General features: G+C 55.1%; 1 protein-coding gene across 5 annotated transcripts in view; it reads left to right on the top strand.

Annotated features, from left to right (window-relative positions):
* STAB1 (stabilin 1) overlaps positions 1-18,213 on the top strand; it is a 57,857-nt gene extending 39,644 nt beyond the window's left edge. For all 5 annotated transcript variants that reach the window (XM_055708585.1, XM_055708584.1, XM_055708586.1 and 2 more), the window contains 33 exons: positions 79-174; positions 1,232-1,427; positions 1,871-1,966; positions 2,191-2,236; positions 2,939-3,018; positions 3,961-4,086; positions 4,856-4,929; positions 5,284-5,358; positions 5,955-6,074; positions 7,083-7,130; positions 7,257-7,340; positions 7,427-7,573; positions 7,734-7,871; positions 8,529-8,588; positions 8,694-8,870; positions 9,419-9,505; positions 9,998-10,144; positions 10,315-10,380; positions 10,934-11,159; positions 11,759-11,908; positions 12,764-12,868; positions 13,307-13,414; positions 13,596-13,789; positions 14,435-14,579; positions 15,052-15,185; positions 15,462-15,627; positions 15,864-15,970; positions 16,186-16,305; positions 16,722-16,874; positions 16,997-17,116; positions 17,378-17,524; positions 17,896-18,042; positions 18,113-18,213. In XM_055708585.1, coding sequence (XP_055564560.1) covers positions 79-174; positions 1,232-1,427; positions 1,871-1,966; positions 2,191-2,236; positions 2,939-3,018; positions 3,961-4,086; positions 4,856-4,929; positions 5,284-5,358; positions 5,955-6,074; positions 7,083-7,130; positions 7,257-7,340; positions 7,427-7,573; positions 7,734-7,871; positions 8,529-8,588; positions 8,694-8,870; positions 9,419-9,505; positions 9,998-10,144; positions 10,315-10,380; positions 10,934-11,159; positions 11,759-11,908; positions 12,764-12,868; positions 13,307-13,414; positions 13,596-13,789; positions 14,435-14,579; positions 15,052-15,185; positions 15,462-15,627; positions 15,864-15,970; positions 16,186-16,305; positions 16,722-16,874; positions 16,997-17,116; positions 17,378-17,524; positions 17,896-18,042; positions 18,113-18,163 — 3,936 coding nt within the window. In that variant the 3' untranslated portion in view covers positions 18,164-18,213. The remainder of the gene's footprint in view (positions 1-78; positions 175-1,231; positions 1,428-1,870; positions 1,967-2,190; positions 2,237-2,938; positions 3,019-3,960; positions 4,087-4,855; positions 4,930-5,283; positions 5,359-5,954; positions 6,075-7,082; positions 7,131-7,256; positions 7,341-7,426; positions 7,574-7,733; positions 7,872-8,528; positions 8,589-8,693; positions 8,871-9,418; positions 9,506-9,997; positions 10,145-10,314; positions 10,381-10,933; positions 11,160-11,758; positions 11,909-12,763; positions 12,869-13,306; positions 13,415-13,595; positions 13,790-14,434; positions 14,580-15,051; positions 15,186-15,461; positions 15,628-15,863; positions 15,971-16,185; positions 16,306-16,721; positions 16,875-16,996; positions 17,117-17,377; positions 17,525-17,895; positions 18,043-18,112) is intronic.
* The last annotated feature ends 2,384 nt before the right edge of the window (positions 18,214-20,597 follow it).

Here is a 20,597-nt window from a genome sequence, read left to right as displayed (position 1 = left end):
CATATGCTCCACAACGTACAATGTTTGTCTAAATATTGTAATATCTTCTATCTTTTTCTGTGTTAATTTTAACCGCAGGAATTGCCAGGAAGCAAGAATCTCGCCCGCTGTGAATTACGCTCTGAGGGTACAAGAATACTTGGCTGCCATTTCACCTGTGCAAAAGTTTCTCTGGTAAGAAAAACATTTGCCTCTGATTCATTTTGACAACAGCAAGATGGGTATTAGAAATCCACCATGGAAACACAGCCTGTGCTGGAGTCCTGGCTGCATTTGTGCCATTGTGTAGCAGAGAGTGGGCTTGTCCTGAGAGGCACTCTCCATCCCGGAGATAGCGGGCACTGGAGAAAAACCAAACCTGCAGAAATGTCTGCACAGTGATGGATTGCGGTCTGCTGCTTTGGCATTGTTGCTTTGGCTTTTGTCCTGCAGAGGAAGAGGAGTTGAATGTTTGTAGTCTGGTTTCCTAAGGAAATGAGGCAAGAGTGATGGTATTTTCCTTGTGCATGTGCCTTCCCGAATAACTGATGACTAATTGGAGCTGAACCAACGGGAGGAGCAGAAGGTCTCACGGCTATTACGGCTCCTACCAGTTCTGTGAAAATGTGTGGCTGGAAAGAAATGCTTGAAGAGGAAATGGTGAAAGAAAGACTTGTGTGAATTTGAGCTCTTACTGATACTGAAGCACTTAGTGGGAATGAGAGACTGAGGAAAAGGGAGAGAGGGAGCTGGGCGTACCGTACTCACATGTAGAGCGTCAGTCAGCTTCTGCGTCCCTTCATTAGACAATGTTTCTCTTCATCCGTACTGTCCACCTTGGTCCCATCATGGTTTCCTCCCTCCATCGGTAGATGGAAAAAGAAGTGAGAACAATTAAATCAGGCTTCTGAACCAATACATCTTCTGGGAGAGCCTCTCTCTGCCCAGCAGAGTCCCTTACTGGTGGGACGCACTAGGGACACAGGCGGGAGGTAGGCTGTGTGGGCACAGGACTGAACATTTACCTCACCAAATGGCCAGTGTTGCTCGAGGGCAGTGTGGACCTTTGTATGAAGATCTGGGCAACAAAGCTCCCCATTTTAGGGGGTTTACTCCATCCCAGCTGTGCACACCTGGCCCTTTCATGCATTGCCAGGTATTATGGCTATCGCATGGTCAAAGGAGTAGAGTAGCTTCCACAAGAAAGCTGCACGAGATGGCTCACCCCAGCTTGTTCTTGTTGGTTTTCCAGAGGTCCGTCTGCTGCCCTGGCTACTACGGACACATGTGTGAGATGTGCCCAGGGAAGCCAGGCCAGTGGTGCTCTGGGAACGGGGAATGCCAGGACGGCATCGAGGGCAGTGGAGAGTGCCGATGTCTGGAGGGGTTCCATGGCACTGCCTGTGAGATGTGTGAAGTGGGCCGATACGGAGCTGACTGCAAATCAGGTGACACTGATGGCTACCACAGCTTGTCCTGCCCTTGCAAGGGGGAAAAGTGGTCACATCTCAGCCCGTGGGAGGGAAGCAACGACCCAAGACCTCTGAGATAGGAGAATAGCTGACACGCCACTGAGAGAGGGACGGTGGGAGCGAGTGCTTGTGATCAGCCAGAGGGGTGGCCCCATTTTTCATCCTTAAATTAAGGCACGTTGACTGTGCTACGCTGCTCATCCTGCTGCCACCCAAACTACAGAAAGTAGAGGCAGGTGGTCTGGTCCTGGGCTTTTTGGCCTGGTAGTGGGGGAACGGGAGCTGATACTCTCGTGATATTTTCCTTATGGCAGTTTGATGCGTTGGATTGGGAACAGAGCAGCCAGCAAAGTGGCAGCAGAACTGCTTGTGAGACCTGGTTGGTTTGACAGTGATGAGTGTTTATATTTCCCCTGCAGAATGTGCCTGTGACAATGGCATATGTAACGATGGACTGCAAGGGGACGGGAGCTGCGAGTGTTTCCCAGGGTGGAAGGGCCCTACCTGCCAAGAAAGTAAGTGAGTGTGAAGGGGCCTGTGGTGTAATACTGCCTTTTTGGCAGAGAAATCTGTGTGATCCTCTTTAGTTGCCAGAGCAATTCTGTGCTAGCCGAGTGAGGTGACCACAGTCACAGTGAGGTGACCGCAGTGAGGCTGTTTGCAGGGTCCTTTACTCTAGACAGCAGAAATGGCCCCAGCAAGTGAAAATACCAAGTCACATTTGTGTTTTCTCTTGCAGGAATCAAGATTGACTTATGCAATAACACTTGCCATCAAATGGCCAAGTAAGTACAGCCAAGGAGCTGGGTCGTTCTGAGAAAGCCGTGTGTGTTTGTATGCGTTTTACACACAGGTGATTCGGTGTTCAGGGCTTCGCAGATGGCTGGGAGAAGGTACTCATTAAAGATCATGAATGTCAGTTCCATTCTGGGAACTCTGGTGCTTAGCCGCATCCAGTTTCCCCAAGGATTTTGTCTGAGCATAAATTCTTTCCAAATTCCTTCTGCTTGTGTGGATGGGAGAAAGCAGAGACTCCGAGGTCTGGCCTTATTCAAGCCCAGTCTGGCTGTATTCATGGAGCAAATCAACCAGTATTTACAAGCCCTTTCTGCCTTGCCTGCCCTTGCCAAGGAATTAAATATGCTGATGGGCTGTGATAACTCCCTCTTGGTGCCTTCTCCATCCATTATCTGGTCTTCTATTTTGTGCTACCGGGACCCAGCCGTCTCCGTTGTACCGTGCGGAAGCACGTGGGCATGGCGAAGGTGCACTGTGTGAGGTGTGAAGCCTGTGCCTGGGGGCCAGCTCCCTGGCCAGCGTGACTTGAGTATTTGGTGCGGTAAAGAAATGGATGGCAGCTACAGGCATCTTCCTCCTGTGGTCATTGTGGTCTCTGATTTGCATATGCCAGGCTCATATAGTGTTTCCCAGTGGCCAAGCGAATCAGGAGGTGTCATCTGTGATTGTTTATCCCGTTCTTGTTTCAGCTGCCTCAATAGTTCTGCAGATTCCCCACCTATGTGCTTCTGCTCCGCTGGATACACAGGGAATGGGACCCATTGCACAGGTACAGGCAGCAAGTGTGGGCAAGGTTCAAGGCTTGAAACACCTGCTGAAAGTTCGGGGGGAGGGTTGTTTGTGAAATAAATGGCATGGTATTGCTAGGGGAAAGATCATTCAAACCTTTTTCCTCTCAGCTATCCACCATGAACTCTGCCATGCTTTGGCAGAGAATTTTTCCAGTCTGGAACTTAGTATGGGATGCTTTTCATGTTGCTAGAGCCTGTGAGAGAGGAATAAAAAGGCAGGCAAGAGTAGCAGGGCAGTTCTTACTGCTTGTGGAGTGAGATGCACGTGAAGGGGTTCTATTAGTTCTGAGATCACAGCAATGGTGGCAAAGATAAAGCAATTTTGGCCATGAATCCTTGGAATACCGATGCTTCAATTTGCCAGAATTTTGTGCTCCTCCTGTTTGTTGGCTATGCCAAGATCAGGTAGAAGCAGTGCAGCAGTTACACCAAAATGAGGTAGGATTTGGGGATACTGCTCTAGAGCTACATACAAACCTGGTCTACGTCAAAAGCAAATGGACCACAAAAACCCACTCAGAGTGATAGACCTGCAACGGTCAAAACACTGGCAGACATCACAGTTTCTTTTTGGTATTGCCGTTGTTTGAAAAGGAGTGAGGAGGGGGGAGGAAAAATAATATTTACATTGTACAGGAGAATATTTTTTTTTTTCATCTACCATTCATCCTCAGTGAGCAAATGCTGTGACAGAAAGACTTCTCAGACCAGTTTGGGGGTTACTTGAGCTCAGCATGACTTTTGGATTGGCCTCTCTCAGGTCCGGGAGAGGCCCCATGCCTTTAAAGGACCTACAGTTCCATTGAGAAACAAAGGGACTTTAATAAGATGTTGTGATTTTGTTAAGATGGTCATTCTGGCACAGTTCATCTTTCCTAAATGCTCGGAGCTGATTCTGCTTCTCTTGTCCGTGGTCACAGAAATAGATCCATGCGTTAGCGACCACGGTGGCTGCTCCATACATGCTGTGTGTACTAAAGTGTCCCCAGGAGAGAGAACCTGTGTTTGTAAGGAGGGCTACGCTGGAGATGGGACGCTCTGCATGGGTGAGTGCTCAGCGCATGTTTTGGCGATAGCAGTGAAGCAAAAGGGAATTTCAGGCTAAAAGCATTAAAATTTCAGGTCCAAGTATTGAGCAACTCAATTCTCCTTTCGCTTTGCTCATGCAGTGGTTATTTCAAAGCAAGTGATTGCTGGTTGATCTTGATTCAACTGTCTTTTTGCTTTTTGTTGAGGTGTATGCACACATATGTGTACATGCATGCATATGTACCTGTGGGTAGCTGCTCAGCGTTCTCCCAAGTCATGATTAGTGAAGTGGTCACCACTGTCCCAGCACAGCGCCACACAAAACTGGGCAGAGAGCCCATGCTGCCCTTGGAACCTGTCTCACTAGATGGCCTCAGACCAGTGTTTTGGTCTCAAACCAAAAGAGCCCTGAGAGGTTTCTTGCCCTGATGCATGTCGTCAAGAGGTCCAGAGACAGAGGGTAAGAATAGTCTCCCACAGAGATGCTCTGGGATGAAGATGGAGATGTGGGAGTGTCCAGTCCTTTCAGATCCTTGAAAGCACACCCAGGCAGGCGTGGGATTTTCTGTGGGCAGATTTATCACAACTCAAGAGACCCGCACGTGGCAGGAGTAGAACTTGCGGTCGTACCCTATTCCTCTGCCATCACGAGTCACTTTTCCACCAAAATGTTTGCCAAACTGGGAAGGTCCTCCCTGTTTGTTTCCTGATACCTCTTTGGGTCACCCGTTCCCAGCTTCCTTAAGAAGCCCCCAGCAATAATGTGGCCTTATTTTTTTGCTGCAGAAATTGATCTCTGTCTCGAAAGCAACGGGGGCTGTCACAGCAATGCAGAGTGCGTTAAAACAGGCCCAAGGAAGGTGAGTATTTAAGAAGGATGTCAGGGCAAGGTTATTATGGAGGTTATCACAGCTGTGTAATTTGCTTAGAGACAATCCTTTCCACTGCAGTGCGCTGCTTTGTGCTTATTACCTTCCACGTAAAACATTTGCCTGGAAGGGCATGAAAAGATTACTGTTTCCTTGAAAGCAGATGCCTTCTGTTGGCCAGAGGCTGGAGACAATCGCAAGTTCTATTTGTTGTTGACACAAGCATGGTTATTCATGAACGCAGCAATGGGTGCCACACCACATGCACTCCACCCAGCTCAGCTGTTGTGTGTTTCCTTTATCGGTTGGAGTTTCAGCCTGAGCTTCTGTCTGTTCTGCCTGCAGGTTGCCTGCAACTGCCTGCCTGGTTACCGTGGGGATGGTGTGAGCCAGTGCAACCCCATAAACCTGTGTGAACAGGTATGTCTGCATTTTGCTGTTACCAGAGGTGAAGGCCACTGCCTTGAAGCATTCCTTTCTCCCAACAGTTAAGAGCAAGAAGAGGGTTAGCCTGCTTGTTTAGAGCTGGCTGTCTTGCCTGTTCACCTACCAAAGGGATTTCATGGTGTGTTTGGTTTCCATTGCCTCTCGCAATGACCTGCAAGCATGTGAGCCACCTGGCACTCTCTGTTGTGGGAGAAGCAGTGTGGAAACCGTGACAGGGCTGGAGGCATGTGGGCTTGTTTCTCTGCATCCATTTTGTGTAGGACATACTAAAAAGCTTAAGAGTAATCTGTGCCCACGGCATCGCTGCCGTGTCAAAATGTCTCTCTGAATCATGGGGTTTGTCATCACTCTGTGTCCCAAAGTGAGGTCTGAAAGTCTTTTTTCTTGGGAGGATTTGGTGCTGAAAAGCCCTTGAGGATTTGGGTGAGGTTTAATCTAAGGCACTAAACAGATGGGAGGAATGGTTTCCTTTCCACTGGACAGGATGCAGTTAGCAGCTTCCACATGTAAGCAGCCGTTCAAATTGTTGGCGATGCACCTCCACGCAAGCCTTTTGCTTTCCTTGCTAGAACAACGGGGGCTGTAGTCCATTTGGGCTCTGCAAGTACACAGGCCCTGGCACTCGAAACTGCTCCTGCTCTTGGCACAGTATCGGAGATGGCTTCATCTGCCGTGGCAAAGTGTATCAGGTGAGAAGCATGACAGCGTCTTTTGTGTCTGGGCCCCTGCCCTGCAGCAAACCGCTCCCTCCCCTCGAGTGTAAGCTGCAGGTTAGCAGATCTGTAGTATCACATTGACGCGTGTGGTGTAGGAGTGGAGACAGGTACTTTGAGGCAAACTATCCATACATTGTAGGTGTATTTGGTGTGCCGGCTGTGGGAGAGAATCACAGTGAAGCAGCTTTGCTCCAAAGGCAGTCATAATGTGAACACTCAGCTGCTCTGGCCATACCTCTGGGGTGCTATTTTCTTAATGTTATAAGCAAATGGGGATAATTTTTTTTTTTTCCCCCAAGGGAGCTCACTTCTCCCAGTTTGTGGGATCAGGGCCGGTGTTCCCTGTGGCCGTGTCAGGACTTGGGAGCCGGTCTGGAGGGCAGCAGGCTATCTCCAGCTCTGTTGACAGTACGGCAGCTGTCCTTGGGCAAGCTGGTGACCTTTTCTGGTAGTGGCAAATAAAAGCTATAATCCCCACATCAGAGCTGGGAGAAAAAATGACTCTGTTCTGTGCTTCTGCTCTTACTGAAAGTTAGTGTGGAGAGGAGAGGACATTTGCCCTGCCAAGCCCATGCCTGCCCCTCTGTACAGCATCCCAGAACTGGCAGTGGCAGCACAGTGAAGTTAAAGCGGAGGTTTCGTGAAGCGCTCGAGCTCTCCCATGAGCACGGGGCAGTTACACCTATGAGACCGCTGCTGCAGATGCAGCCAGCTTTCATCTCTCTGTCTGCTCCATTCTGCATCCACACCTGCAGTGTGAACGGTCTAAGCAGAGGTCAGTCTGCTTTGTAACCTCCACATCATCTGTGCCTGCAGTGCTGGCAAGGGAGGGAGGGAAAGGTCACTGTGGTGTGTCAGGAGAACTGGTGTCTCATTGGGGTGGGACAGATACCTGGAGCAGGAGGAGTAGGTCACTGCGCTGGCTGGTGGGGAGCAAGTGGAAGGGACTCTGCTGACACCAACTGTTTCTCTTTGTTTAAGGAGCTCGGAAGGATCGAAGATGCATCCATGTTCTTTAAGATGATACTGGTTGGTGACAAACAGCTTTGTCCTTGTCTCTGTGTATTAAATCCCACTTAGGGTTTTCTGCAAAGGGTCTCGCTAACTGGAACCACGTTTTCTGTTTCCCTTCCCACAAATGCTCTTCTACCACAGGCAGAAAACATCAAGGAGCTCAGCGGGGTAGGGCCTTTCACTGTCTTTGTCCCACGCACAGATTTCGTAGGGAACACCACAATGGTAAGTGTCCTCCCATCCCAAGTGCCCCCTGCCTCCGCAAGGCAAAGTGCCCCCAGCATTACCTCACTCTTTTTCTGTGTCTGCAGTTTGAGGAGTGGAGGAGCAGGGGTCTCCTCCGGGACCTGCTTCGCTACCACATGGTGGGTTGCCAGAAATTGCTGTCTGGTGACCTGGAAGCCCTGGAGTCTGTTACTTCTTTATCTGGCCACAAACTAAAGATCACAGTGAAAGAGGTAGTTCTCTGCCACGGTTCCCTTCCCTGCCCCCCCTTGTCACTTTCTCTGTCATTTGAAGTCCACTGTGGTTGTGACAAGTGACTTGCCTAGGGCCCACAGATGCCTCACAGGGCCATGCCGTGGGTGTGAATACCTCATCGTATCCCTTCTCTCTCAGAATAGCATCTATCTCAATGAGGAAGCCAAAGTGGTGGTGAGTGACATCATCGGCGTGAATGGGGTCATTCATTTCATCAACAAGATCCTCATTCCAAGTGACCTGGTGGACCGTAACATTTCCTCAAAGATCTCACGGGTAAGGCTGAAGCCGTCACTGTGCCCTGATAACTGCTGTGGTGAGGACAGGGCTAGGATCTTTTTCCCAGCAGCTGTGATAGCGCTGTCCCTGAGAAGCCCTCAGCCCAAGGCCACGTGGGATGCTCTTCCTCCATGTTTCCATCTGCGTAGGGATTGTCTGAAGGCACGGATTTAGCTTGTGAAGGTGACAGCATTTGTGGCGTAGCCGTATGTGGGACAGAAGGACCCTTATCCTTCACTAGGGAACAACAGCACTGGATGTGGGCAGGGGGATCACGTCCCATGCCAAGCATCACACTCCTTTTCCAGTGCAGAGCAGATTGCAGCATGAGATTGCCAACGTCTCTCTGGTACTCCTCAAACACGCGCTAGGAGCTTATAGATGCTGTGTTTTACAGAAGATAACACGTTTTCTGTACAGTGCAAGAAAGCGCTGAAATTCATCCCAGCTCCTGCCATAGCAGCGTCTACCCAGGATGAATCAGCAATGTGGCAGGTGCTGAATGCTGCCAAATCCATCAGCATGATGATGACGGAGATAAACTTGTGTTTAGCTACTGTAGTTGTTAACAATCCGGTTTCTCCCCTGCATTGCTGCTCCAGGTCCTGGAGGGGGACCTCTTGGTGACAGTTGTTTGCTTTCTTTTCTCTGCAGCAAAATATCACGGAAGTGGCAGAGGCCTTTGGGTACACCATTTATAGCAAGCTGCTGCAGGTGAGTGACCCGACTCCTGCTGCTCTGTGGGGAGGTGGTGTGTACATGTGCACGTTCAGTTTTGGCTTGTGGCTTTTTCTTTGTATCCCCTCTTATCTTGGACAGGATGCGGAGCTGCTGCCACTGGTTAATGACCCCCTGCATAGACCCTTCACCATGCTGTGGCCCACAGATGCTGCATTTAATGCCCTCTCGGAGAAAAGGCAGAAGTGGCTGTACCGCAGAGAGCACCGGGACGTGCTGGCCTCCTACCTCAAAGCACACATGATCAGAGACACAAAGGTAAATGTGACAACAAACAGGCTCGTACATCCCAAGGCCACATGTGGTGCCACTGCCTGCCTATGGTTAGGCCAGAGCAGCCCCGTCAAATATTTTGCTGCTGTAGAACATGCAGCATATTAGTTTTCTTGAGAAGACCCAAAGCTGTTTGAGCATTTGAGGAAACTGCTGCTTCATCGTGAACCTCTGCTGCAGCGTGGCTGAGCTGCAGCTTCTGTCATCGGCTTCCTGGGGAGGCCACATCACTGCCAGAGTGTCAGTGCGGGGCTTACAAACGGGCTCCTGCCTGCAGGGGTGACGGACAGGGGAAGAGTCCAGCTGAGCAAAACAAGGTCCTGCTAATGCACACTGGTCTCTTGCTGTTCAGAAATCTGGGACTAACCCACCATAGTTATGCTGACCCACCTCCGCTGGCTTCATGTGCTGACACATCACACTCCCTCTCGGTGTGGCTGCTGACCCCTGTCCTCACCGGGCAGCATCCTGTCAGAAGTATGAACTGCCAGTTTTGCCCCTCTCTCCCTTCACATTCTTCTTTTTCCCTTTAGATTGTTGCTGGCAATGTGCCCCAAGTCAAATCCACACGGACCATGCACGGCTCCACCGTCTCATTCAGCTGCAGCGAAACGCACGTGGTGAGTGATGGCGATGCTGGGCTCGGCTTTCCGCTAAATGTCCCTGGGCATTGGCCACGGGGCAACTGACGCTCCGTGTTGGTCACCGGCAGGAAGCGAAGGCAGAGCTGGGGTGCTGGCAGGCTGGGACACCCCCTTCCCCTGGCTACAGCTGAGCCTGCAGAGAGGCTCAGGACTCTGTGGCCAGCTGGCAGGACAGTGCAGAGCCACGTGGTACCTGCACGTGCGCTTCATGATGACCGGGTTGCAAAACCAACCGCATGGTGTCATGACCTTTACAGAGCAAATGTTGCAAGGGCAGAGGCCATTTTTTAGGAGAGATGGCCAAGAAAAGTGGCGATCAGGAAGAGTGGTCAAGGACATGAGCACAGAGATTTTGGGGAGTTTTTGAGGTGATTGAGAAGCTGTGGCAGCCAGGAAAGGCAACTTTTGGGTGGTGCAGCCAGGATTTAGGAGATGCCAGGACCACAAACTGCTTTCTTCCTCTGGTAGGGGGAGCTTCTGGTGGGGAACGGCGATGCCACCATCATCCAGAGGCACATGGAATTCAACGGGGGCATTGCTTATGGCATTGATAGGCTGTTGGAGCCACCGGATCTGGGATCTCGGTGTGACGAGTTCATCTTTGTTGAGCTGCAGGTGAGCACTTGGGATGAGGCCAGTGAGGACCTGTGCCACCTCCTGAGCCCCGTGCCTGGGAAGAGGGATGTCAGGAGGGCTTGCTGCTCTTCCTCAGCAAAGCTCCGAGCAGCTGAAAGAGGCAGAAGCACGTACTGAGTTGTTGTGAGGTTTCTTTCTCCCCTCCACAGGGATCTACAGAGAGCTGCGGACTCTGTGGCTTCGAGCCACCCTGCCCTGATGGCTCCATTCAACGGGTAAAGCTCACAGCTTTGTCACCAAGGAGGCCTGTTACGGGGCTGATGACAATATGTTTTAGCAGCAAAATGAAGGCATACCGGCCCGGGGGAGTCCCTCAGCTTGGTCACGTTGCCCATGCCTTGCCCCAGGTCACGCAGTCCCATAAGGCTGGGGCTGGGCCGAGTAACATGGGGTCAGGGGCTCCAGTGGTCTTTGGTCCATCCCTACGTGGGTGACAGTGGCTGCAGGGGTCCCTGCGGATGCACTAGGGGCTTCCCTGGGTGCTTTACAGTCAAGTTGCTCAGCCTGGCTGCTGGAGATGAGCCAGGGATCAGACAGATCCCTTAGGGGGCAATGGTTGTACCCCACTCCCAGTGCATCGCCCATTGTCTTTGCCGGGCTTCTGGCATGTCCGTGAGGTACATCTGTGGCTCCTCTGCCACCAGCCCCACTGCACGTTAGGAAGCCTCTGTTACTTGTCATAAAGCTGAATGAGCGACGCAAGAAAAATCAAGGCGAGGCATCAGTGACCAATGTGGCAAACTCTGTATTTTGCCTGTTTCCTCGCAGGGGGAAACCAGGCGCTGCTACTATTATGGAAACCAGCTGCTGAGAAACACTTTTCTGTTTCACCGCAACTCCCTGTTGCGGCCGTCCTGGCCACCCTCCCCGTGGGACCCCTTCAGAAGACACTTCTCTTCCAGGGGGCCTCTGAAACGAGGCTGCAGGAGGAGCTGCGTTTCCACCCAGTGGGTCCCTCAGTGCTGTGCGAACCACTATGGCCGTGACTGTCGGGGTAAGGAACCACACGACCCGTTCCTGCCCCGGGACCTTTCTCTTGTGGGAAGGTGGCGTAACTGGTTCAGCACAGACATCTGGTGTCCATGAACGTGCTTCCCTGGAGAACGCTGGTCAAAACCTCAGGCTGGGAGCCCCAGTCTTGTGGAGCGTGCAGGGGACGATCCCCCGGGAGTGCACATGGATGGTATCGTAACAGGGAATTCCCTTTCCATGGAGAACCACTTGTCTGCACGGAGAGCCCTGGGCACAGGGCTGCTGGGGGTGGCTGTCAGACATGTCACTCACCCCTCGACGTTCCCAGTGCTCCTCCGTTCCCTGGTATCTCTGCTTTGAGCATGGGCAGGTTTCACACCCTTGGATGAGTCTGCTGCCGGGTTAGCATGGGGCAGGCCGGCACAGACTCAGCATGTTGCAGCAGAGGGTCTTCCCAGGCTGGAAGCTATGCCAGATTTGTCCCTCTTGCCCCTGTTCCTAAGGTTTATTGTCACGAGATGTCCCCAGCACTCACTCCCCAGACTGCCGAGCAGGCACTGGTCACCCCTGGGCACAGGGTCACTTTGTCACCGCAGCCTCACTAAGGTGCCCCATTTGCAGCGTGCCCAGGAGGGCTGGAGGCACCCTGCAGTAACCGTGGTACCTGCGATGACAAAATCGGTGGCTCGGGGAGATGCAACTGCAGCCAGGCTTTCATCGGGACCAGCTGTGAGCTGTGCGCGCCGGGCAGATACGGGCCAGACTGCCGAGGTAAGGGGGAGGCTGTGGGGCGGCAGCGATGCAGAGGGTCTGTGCAGAGGTGGCTGCGGCACATGGTGCTACTTGGAGAGGGAGGAGGTGCTGGGCTGACCTCTTCGCAGCGTAGAGCACGGGAGCCAGTGCTGCCACTTCGGTCCCCACGATGCTTGGGTCAGGGCTCTGGGGCTGGGGACATCCCTTCCTGGGCTTTTGGTTGGACAGCCGGTAATCCAGCTGTAGTTTGAGAAGCCGGGGTGGCACGTGCCAGGAGCTGTGGCCAGTGCAGCCACGCTGCTGACGGCCTCACCTCTGTGCCAGGGCCACGGGGTCAAAGACCCCTTGTTTGTCAAGTACAGCTGAGAGCCCCAGTCTGGCAGAAAGTATTAAGGTGTATTTTGAGCTGTGGGGAAAATCTGTATGTTGTGATGAACCCTATTCAGAAAGAGCATCTCCTGGGACGTGCTCAGCAGGGACCTGTGCCCCTGTGAGGCAAAGGGAAGGAAAAGGCAATCCCCCATCCCCCCACCCCAAGCTGGATTTTACGAGGTCTTCAGGAATGTTTTTGATGCCTGTGTGTTTGCAGGGACTCGGAGTGGAAAACACATCTCTAGAAATGCCGAGAGGAGGGGAATGACAGGGGTTTGTGGGTGCAGAGGGGCTGCCCCTCCTTCACGAAGGGTGCATGTTGCAGGGCGGGGGGGCCAGGGCTGGCAGTGCCAGGAAGGGATGTGTGTACCGCTGCGCCTGCCTTCCCGGAGTGCCCACACAAGCCACGTTTCTGCTGTGTGGTTGTCCCATGGCCTGAGCGTGGCCTTTCACTGCCACCAAGGCAGATGCTGTGACAGTGTTTTTATCCATTCCTCACAGAGTGTAACTGTACTGAGAACGGCGTGTGCAACGGAGGACTGCATGGCGATGGCTTCTGCTTCTGTGCCGAGGGCTGGACTGGAGACCGCTGCGAAATCCGACTAGGTGAGGGATGCCAAGCCCCACCGCCCGCTGTTCCCTGGGACCGAGCGCCATAAGGCTGCTTTCCCAATAGCTGGATTGTTCAAGCAGCTGCTCAGAAATACCTCCAAAAAGGAGTTCTCAGTTGTGGGGCTCATCCTGACATCTGGCCCGTGCTGATGGATTTCACAAGGGTTCGGGCGATCAGGAGGAGGAAAGCTGTATTTGATCATGAACAAGTCCCTGAGCTCAGAGGTGCTCCAAGAAGAGGGTGAGGTGAAGGCCTGAGGTGTATGTGATGGAGTAACGGTCCTCTGCGTTTGGGCAAGGCATCTGCAGAAAAGCACAGGGGGAGAGAGGGGGGAGCGTGGGGCAGGTGGCCTGGGGCAGAGGCTGGGGAGGGCAGCTGTGCCCATGTTGCAGCCCTGGGATCTTTCTGAGCTGTGTGCATTCTGGTTTCAGTGATGACGCCCACCTGCTCTCCACCGTGCCACCCCCATGCCACCTGCCGCTCCAGCAACCTCTGCGAATGCAACCTACACTATGAAGGAGACGGGAGAATGTGCTCAGGTAGGGGGGGGCACGAGGGGCTGGGGTGGACGGGTGGTGAGCGGAGGGGAAAGCAGACAACACAGCAAGGCAACAGGTGACCATCTCCCGCTGCCATATTGGTGTGACAGCTGGCAGGACAGACAGACAGACGCCCAGGACACCGTGTATTTCAGTTACCCTAACACTTGTATCCCTGCAGTGATTGACATGTGCAGCCAGGACAACGGGGGGTGCGCCAGGCACGCACAGTGCACACAGGTTGGTGTGAATGTCTCCTGTGCCTGTGCTCCCGGGTACGGAGGTGATGGCTACGTCTGCGACCCCATAGACAGGTGTGCGGATGGGAGGAATGGGGACTGCAGCCAGCACGCCAGCTGCATCAGCACCGGACCGGTGAGTACATCCCCTAGGTCAGGGAGACCCGCACGCCTGGGAGAACAGCACAGGTGGCTGCTGGGGGATGCTTCAGGCTGCTGGAGGACAGCAATGGGACAGTGTTCCGTTACTGCGGTGCCCTGGCCTGCCCCTCCTCTCCGGTCCCCTCAGCTGCTGCAGTCACCCTGCGGGTCGCTACTGCCAGGCAGGGGCCGTGCCTTCCGTCTGCTGCCTGGCTGTGGGGATGGGCCTGATGAGGCCATTTGTTTCCCATTCGTCTGTCTAAGGGCATAAGCTGGCAGCTGTGGCGTTTTTGGACTGTTTGGGGTCTCGGGGCTGGTCCTTCAGGGACAATGCTGGCCGTTTTTACAGAGGAACCAGAAGATGGGACCGGGGGCATGATGTAGCACAAGAATCATGAGCCACATACCTCGAAGCTCAGTTGTCTTTCAAGCAGCATGGGACAAGGATTCAATGTGACATTTTTTGGTTTGTTTGCAGTTAGACAGAGGCCGCGCAGCCTTTTGTACCTCTGTCATAGTCCCGGCATGCTGTAGAGGTGTTCTGAAGGCTCATCCCCATCTTCACAGGGATACAAGGACCCCCCAGCTGGCATCTGCATGTTGGCACTCACACAAATGCCATTCTTCCTTTGTGCTGCAGAATGAGCGGCGCTGTGAGTGTAAGCGGGGCTACATTGGTGACGGGATCCAGTGCCTTGAAGAGGCCGTGCCCCCCACAGACCGGTGTCTGGAAGACAACGGGCAGTGCCATCGGGAGGCCATTTGCACCGACCTGCATTTTCATGGTGAGTGTCCTCAACCCCGCAGTGCCAGGGATGATGTTCCATGGAGAGGTCACACTCCCTCATCCTTCACCTTCTGGCTGGGGCACCCCTCGGGAGAGCTGGAGGGTGGGAAGATCAAGAGGCCGGGGACTCACCTCTGTAGCTTGGTCTGGTTTTCACGTTCCCCTTTTCCCCTACGTGTCATACGGGGAGGACAAGCCATCCTTGTCCGCTCCTGTGTGACGTGTGAGATGGCCTCTGGGGGGTTACACTGCCAGTAAGCACTGACTCCCTGGTGGAAGGCGAGAAGCTCCGAGGAAGCCACGCGGCGTCCCACCTTGCCCTCACTTGAGCATTGTCCACATCCCACCCTCCCATGCAGCAGAGCACCGGCAGCGCCGTCTGTGCTCACGCAGGGACGCATGCAACCGCCCCAGGGAGGCTGCTCACTCTCTATACTGTACTGATGCTCCCTGGCCATGGTATTTTGCAGATAAGACTATGGGCGTATTTCATCTGCAGTCACCCCGAAAAAAGTATGACTTCACTTACGAGCAGGCTCAGAAGGCCTGTGCCGCAGAAGGTGCTTCCCTGGCCACTTTCCAGCAGCTCTCGGCAGCACAGCAGGTCAGGACAGGGATGCAGAGGTCGGGCAGGGGCTGGCTCCATCGCCTCGTGGGATGGTGACATGCAGTGCTTCTCCCTGGGCTCAGTCCAGCAGTAGCAAGTCCGTGACATGTGGGTGGGTGACTTTTCATCCCCTGGGCCAGGCCCTGGCAGTGCCCAGCCCTTTAGGTGATGGGGGGATGTCGGGTAGGGCTGCACGATGGGAGTGTGCGTCAGGGCAGAAAAGCTGGCCCAGAGATACTATTTTTAATGTAATCATTCATTTTCCTCTGCTAGATGGGATTCCATCTGTGTTTGGTGGGTTGGCTGGACAACGGCACAGCCGGGTACCCCACAGCCTACCCCAACCCCAGCTGTGGGGCTAACCGAGTGGGCATCGTGGACTACGGCTTCCGAAGCAACCTGAGCGAGACCTGGGATGCATTCTGCTATCGGGAGAAGGGTGAGTGGCACGAGCATATTTCCTGGGGGCGGTTCTGTCAGGCATAAGTGGCACGTCAGGGCAGCAGGCAGAGAACTGCCCTTAGAGCATGAGGCGTGGGCGGGCAGGCAGGCACATCCCCCTCGCCATGCCTGTGTCAGGAGGGAACATGCTGCGGGGTATCCAGAAGTTGATGGAGAGGTGATCAGTGTTGGCAGCACCGGCGAGTTAAGTCGCATCTTGGTGTTCCTGTGCAGATCTGATTTGCACCTGCCGTGACGGGTTCGTGGGAGATGGGTATTGGTGCAGTGGCAAACTCCCCGACGTGCTCGCAGACCACGCTCGCTTCTCCACCTTCTATTCCGTAAGTGATGCCCTCCTGGTTCTTCAGTACGTCAGCAGCCAGCAACAAGGTGGAGGGAGGGATCAGCCGTAACAGGGAGAAGTGCACGCATGGCTGAGAGAACAAACCCAGAGGCATTTTCTTTCCAGGGCCGGGGATGTTTCCTGGGCTGGGGAAGGTAACAGCACTGAGCTGCTGGCAATGTGCTGATGGGGAGGATCTCCCATCTTTTCCAGATGTTGCTCGATTTTGCCAATGACACAGAAGAAGGACTGGATTTTTTCACCTATTTGTCTGACGACTCCGCTCCCAAAACTCTCTTTGTCCCTCTGAATTCTGGCTTCGCAGACAATGAAGTAAGCAAGCAGGGATGAGCGGCCACTCGAGGGCACATGGGATGAACTATCGGAGCCCCAGAGGAGATCAGGAGTCCGCCAAAGCTGGCATGATGGCGATGTGAAATAGCGTGGGGAAGGAGGAAGAAGTTAGGTCAGAGGGGACTTCTTGTGGCGCCTAGTCCTACCCCTCACCCAGAAGAGCCATTTAGGTCGGGTTGCTCAGAGCTTTCTCCAGTTGAGCTTTCACTGTTTCTGAGGACAGCGGTCCCCCTTCTCTGCACAGTATTTCTGTGCCGTGTTGCCCATGAACTGAGTTGTCTTGTGGCCATGGAGAATGCCTGGGCTTAGGCCAGGGGGGGGCTGCATACAGCAGGAGGGAAGGGCTGAGAGCCAGCTCAGCTGTTTCTCTTCCCTGCTCCCTGGTGCTTTTTCAGACACTGACAGGAGAAGAACTGAAGCTCCATGTGTCATCCAGCAATGTCATCCTCTTCAGCTTCAACCTCACAACGGGCACCATCATTCCATCCCAGTCAGGATATGACCTCCACGTGTCGGACCTCCCAGCGGGCAACAGTACAGAGCACTCAGTAGGTTTAACCTCAGCAGAGGTCAAAGAAACACCCACAGGGTTTCACCAGAGCTCTTTTGGGACAGGGAACAACGAGGAGGCTTTCTGGTTGGGTGACATCATCTCTGTCCTGTGCTGTAGAATGCCAAGGGGATCAATGACACGATGATTGTGGAGTGGGACATCATAGCTTTCAACGGCATCATTCATGCGATTGCAGAGCCACTGAGGATCCCACCACCCATCATTCATCTTGGTCAGGTGAACGTCTGAGGGCATGAATGGGGAAGGAAGGTGCTGAAACAGGTGGTGCTAGGCCTGGGGGATGGGGACAGGGCCACCAAGTCATCCCGAAGGACTGGCCTCAGCCTCTCTGCTTTCCTGGCATGGCTTGCGTTGGCTGGGCTGCCCACGGTCACACTGGGGAGCCGCAGCAGGATGGCTGTGCGGGAGATCCCATCGTGCTGCCAGGGCCGTGCCCTTCTGGCTCAGGCTGGAGGACGCTGCTCTTTTTTGACGCAGGTGAACGGTGTGGCACGGGCTTCGGGCTCCGTGGCCACGGGGACACTGTCCGCGCTGTGCTTTGCAGCGGTGCTAGCCGCCAGCGCCGGTGCCGCCTACTACTGTGTGAGGCGGCGGCGGCGGGAGGAGCAGTTCGGGTATTTTCAGGTAAGTACGGGCTAGGGAGCAGGCCGTGGGGGCAGCGGCCGCGCTGGAGGGATGGCGGCGGGGGGGGGGGCCGGGGGAGCCCGGAGCAGCGGGGGCATGCCCTGAGGGGCGCTGGTGCGGTGGCAGGGGGTGGCCACGTGTGGGAGCGGTGCTGGCGGCAGTGGTGGTTGTTCAGGGGAGCTCCGGGGGGGGAGGGGGCGATGCGGCAGGTGTGCTGAGGGGGGAGGGGGCGCTGAGGGGGGGAGAAGGGGGGAGGGGGCTCCGCCGGCGCAGCAGGGGGCGGCCGAGGGCCAGGCGCAGCCCGGGTGCGCGAGACCGAGGGAAGGGTGGGAGGGACGCCCCAGCGCTCGAGGCCCCGCCCCTCCCCGCAGGCGGACCTCCGCGCGGACGAGGAGGAGGAGGAGCAGGAGGCGGGGCAACAGCAGCCACCGCCCGCCCCGCCCCGCCCCCAGCGCCCGCTGGTCGCCATCCCCAACCCGCTCTACGGCGGCCACGCGCCCGACTACGAGCCGCTGCACGTGAGCACTGCCCCGCCCCCCCGCCCCGCCCCCCGCCCCGCCCCCCCGCTCACCCCGCTCTCTCCCGCAGGACTCGCTCCTGGCAGACGCCGGCCCCGCCACCCGCCGCCGCCCGCAGTGAGGCGCCGCGCCCGGCCTCGGGGGCGCAGACAAATAAAGAGCTCAGCGCCACCGGCCGTGCCCGCGCCTGCCCCCCGCCGGTACCTGCCGCCCGCCAGCGCCCCGGCAAGCCGGGCCCCCCTCCTGTACCCTTGCGCTGCCCGCCGTCAGTACGAGTCACACCGGCCCCAGCAGCCCTTTCGCCCCATCCAGCCTCCCGCCCCGCCTGCGCTACGGCCGCACGGGGCACAGACTGCTCCGGCCCGGTTCTAGACGCCGTTCCCAGCTGTGCCCCGGGCTCCTTCCTGGCGCTGCACCCCGAGGGCAGGCAGAGGAACAGAGAGGAGCAGCACCCCCACAGGGAGGTGGTTAGTCCAGTTAGTTACACATGCTGCAGACTTTTATTCAACCTTCACACTACACGCAGCACTAAGACATCAAATGCCACATGCACGTACTACAACTACTTGATTAGAGCAGCTACATTAACAACAGTTGTTCAGGCCACTGAGTAGAGAGCAAGGCATTTTGAAAGTCTGCGACAGGCTGGCACATAGCACAAAGATGAGGCAGTGACACACAGGTGACAGACTGATGGGCCAGCCTGGCACGCTGCCAGGGAGGAACATGCGGGAGAAAAGACCTCTGTGTGTGTGCGCGTGCGTGTGTGTGTCTCACGGAGAGTTGCTGACACTTACATACTGTACGTACTTCCACACCTTTCTCTGAGGAGTTTCCTGGCAGAACATTCCAGCTTGGCTCCTCCCCCTCGGCTGCCCCACAATACTGACAGCACAGCTCCCACAGCAATTGCTGCAGCCCTGTGCTCCGAGCAACCACTGCCTGCCCCCATGCTGATCCTCCAGCCCCCCTGCAAAACCGGCAGCCCTTACCTGCCACACAGACACGCTGTGCACCCCGAAGACCCAGCACACACACTTTGCAGCTGCTCACCCACTTCCTTGCCAGCTCCCTGCCAGAGCACAAGAAGTGTGTCCATTCTCTGTTCCCTCTTTCCCTCCAACACCACTAGCCCCTGCGAGCAAGCTGGCACCGTTGCCCTCTGCAAAGGGTGCAGCAGTGAAGGGAGGAGGGGGCAGACTGATGCAACCAACACCTCCAGAGCCTGCACCAAGCACTTTGCCGTCAACTGTTCCCTGTCTCCAGTGACAGCAGTGACAGTCATCTGCATGCTTTGGGGACCACACATTCCTCCACGGGCACCTCTTACCACTTCACCCCCTAGCCATGGGCTTCCCACACACCCAGCTTTCCAACAGTGTGATATTCTCCCATTTTCCGGGCCACCAGAGTGGCACAAACTCTTACCAACCCTTACCCACATAACTGCCCCTCCCCAACACCCTGCCTGTCCCTCGGCACAGTCTGAAGCCTGGCCAAAACCCGCATGACCCCAAGCTGGGTGAAGAACCTACTTTGTCCACCTCACATCTTAATGTAGCTCTGACCTGCCTGGGCCTCCAGGCTGCCACCCTTGCCCCCTGTCCTGTATGCTCTGGCATTGCTATTGCCACCTGTCCCTCAGGAGCCACCGCAGTGCTCTGCATGGCCACGTTCCCCTTTCTGACCCCCCCACACCCAGCAGCACTTCATACTCACCCCGGTCCCAACATCTTTACCAGCCCTGCCATAACACCTTAGGCCATGTCTTGGCAAACAGGTGGGAGGCCACCACCTCTACTGGCAGCCCTGCACCTTCCCTGACAGCCTGAACACTGCCCTCTTCAAGTTCCAACAGCTCATACTGCATCAACTGGCAAAATACCGATGTCCCATGGCACCAAACCCAAAAATACTGACAGCGTGTGGCACTAAGCTCACTTAAGCAGGCATGTCACCAAACGCTTGTTTTTAGACCTTCTGACCTACTCCCACGCATCTCTCACTCAGGACTCGCACATCCTGCGTGTTTAACTGTCACCTGCCAGAGTCACCGGCTGGACAGCCCAGTCTGGCAGAGAGCGGGATGGAGCCAAGGGCTGCTGGTACCAGTTCTGGATGGGTAACACTGTCAATGGTTTGTCATACGTGATGCAGTCACTGATGCACTTTGCGGGTTGCCCAGTCAGCAACCCCGTCCCCTCAGTGCCCGCCTGCAGAAGCCTCATGCCGTAGCACCCGGGGATTGATATCCCTGCAGCTATAGACCTGCCACACCTTGTCACAGCCCGCGTGGGAGGCTGCATCGCACTCTCCAAGCACCAGAGACCCGGGGCTCCATTTCTGAGCCAGTTCCCTTGGCACAGAGCAGGGAGTAGCAGCTTCCCACTGCCAGCACTGGATCTCCATCTCACCTACTCCTACAGAGGACTCTCTGTGGCTCCTTTATGGTGCACAACAAGCACCCACGCTCTGTCCAGCCTGCAAAGCACCTCAGGGAAAGGGATGGAGCCAGTGAAGGGGAAAAAAATAAAACACACCATCTACACACATAC

The sequence above is a fragment of the Falco cherrug genome, chromosome 4, assembly GCF_023634085.1.
Source record: "Falco cherrug isolate bFalChe1 chromosome 4, bFalChe1.pri, whole genome shotgun sequence".
Classification (NCBI taxonomy): Eukaryota; Metazoa; Chordata; class Aves; order Falconiformes; family Falconidae; genus Falco; species Falco cherrug.
Note: the sequence above shows the minus strand (reverse complement) of the source record. Positions and strands in the feature narration are given on the sequence as shown.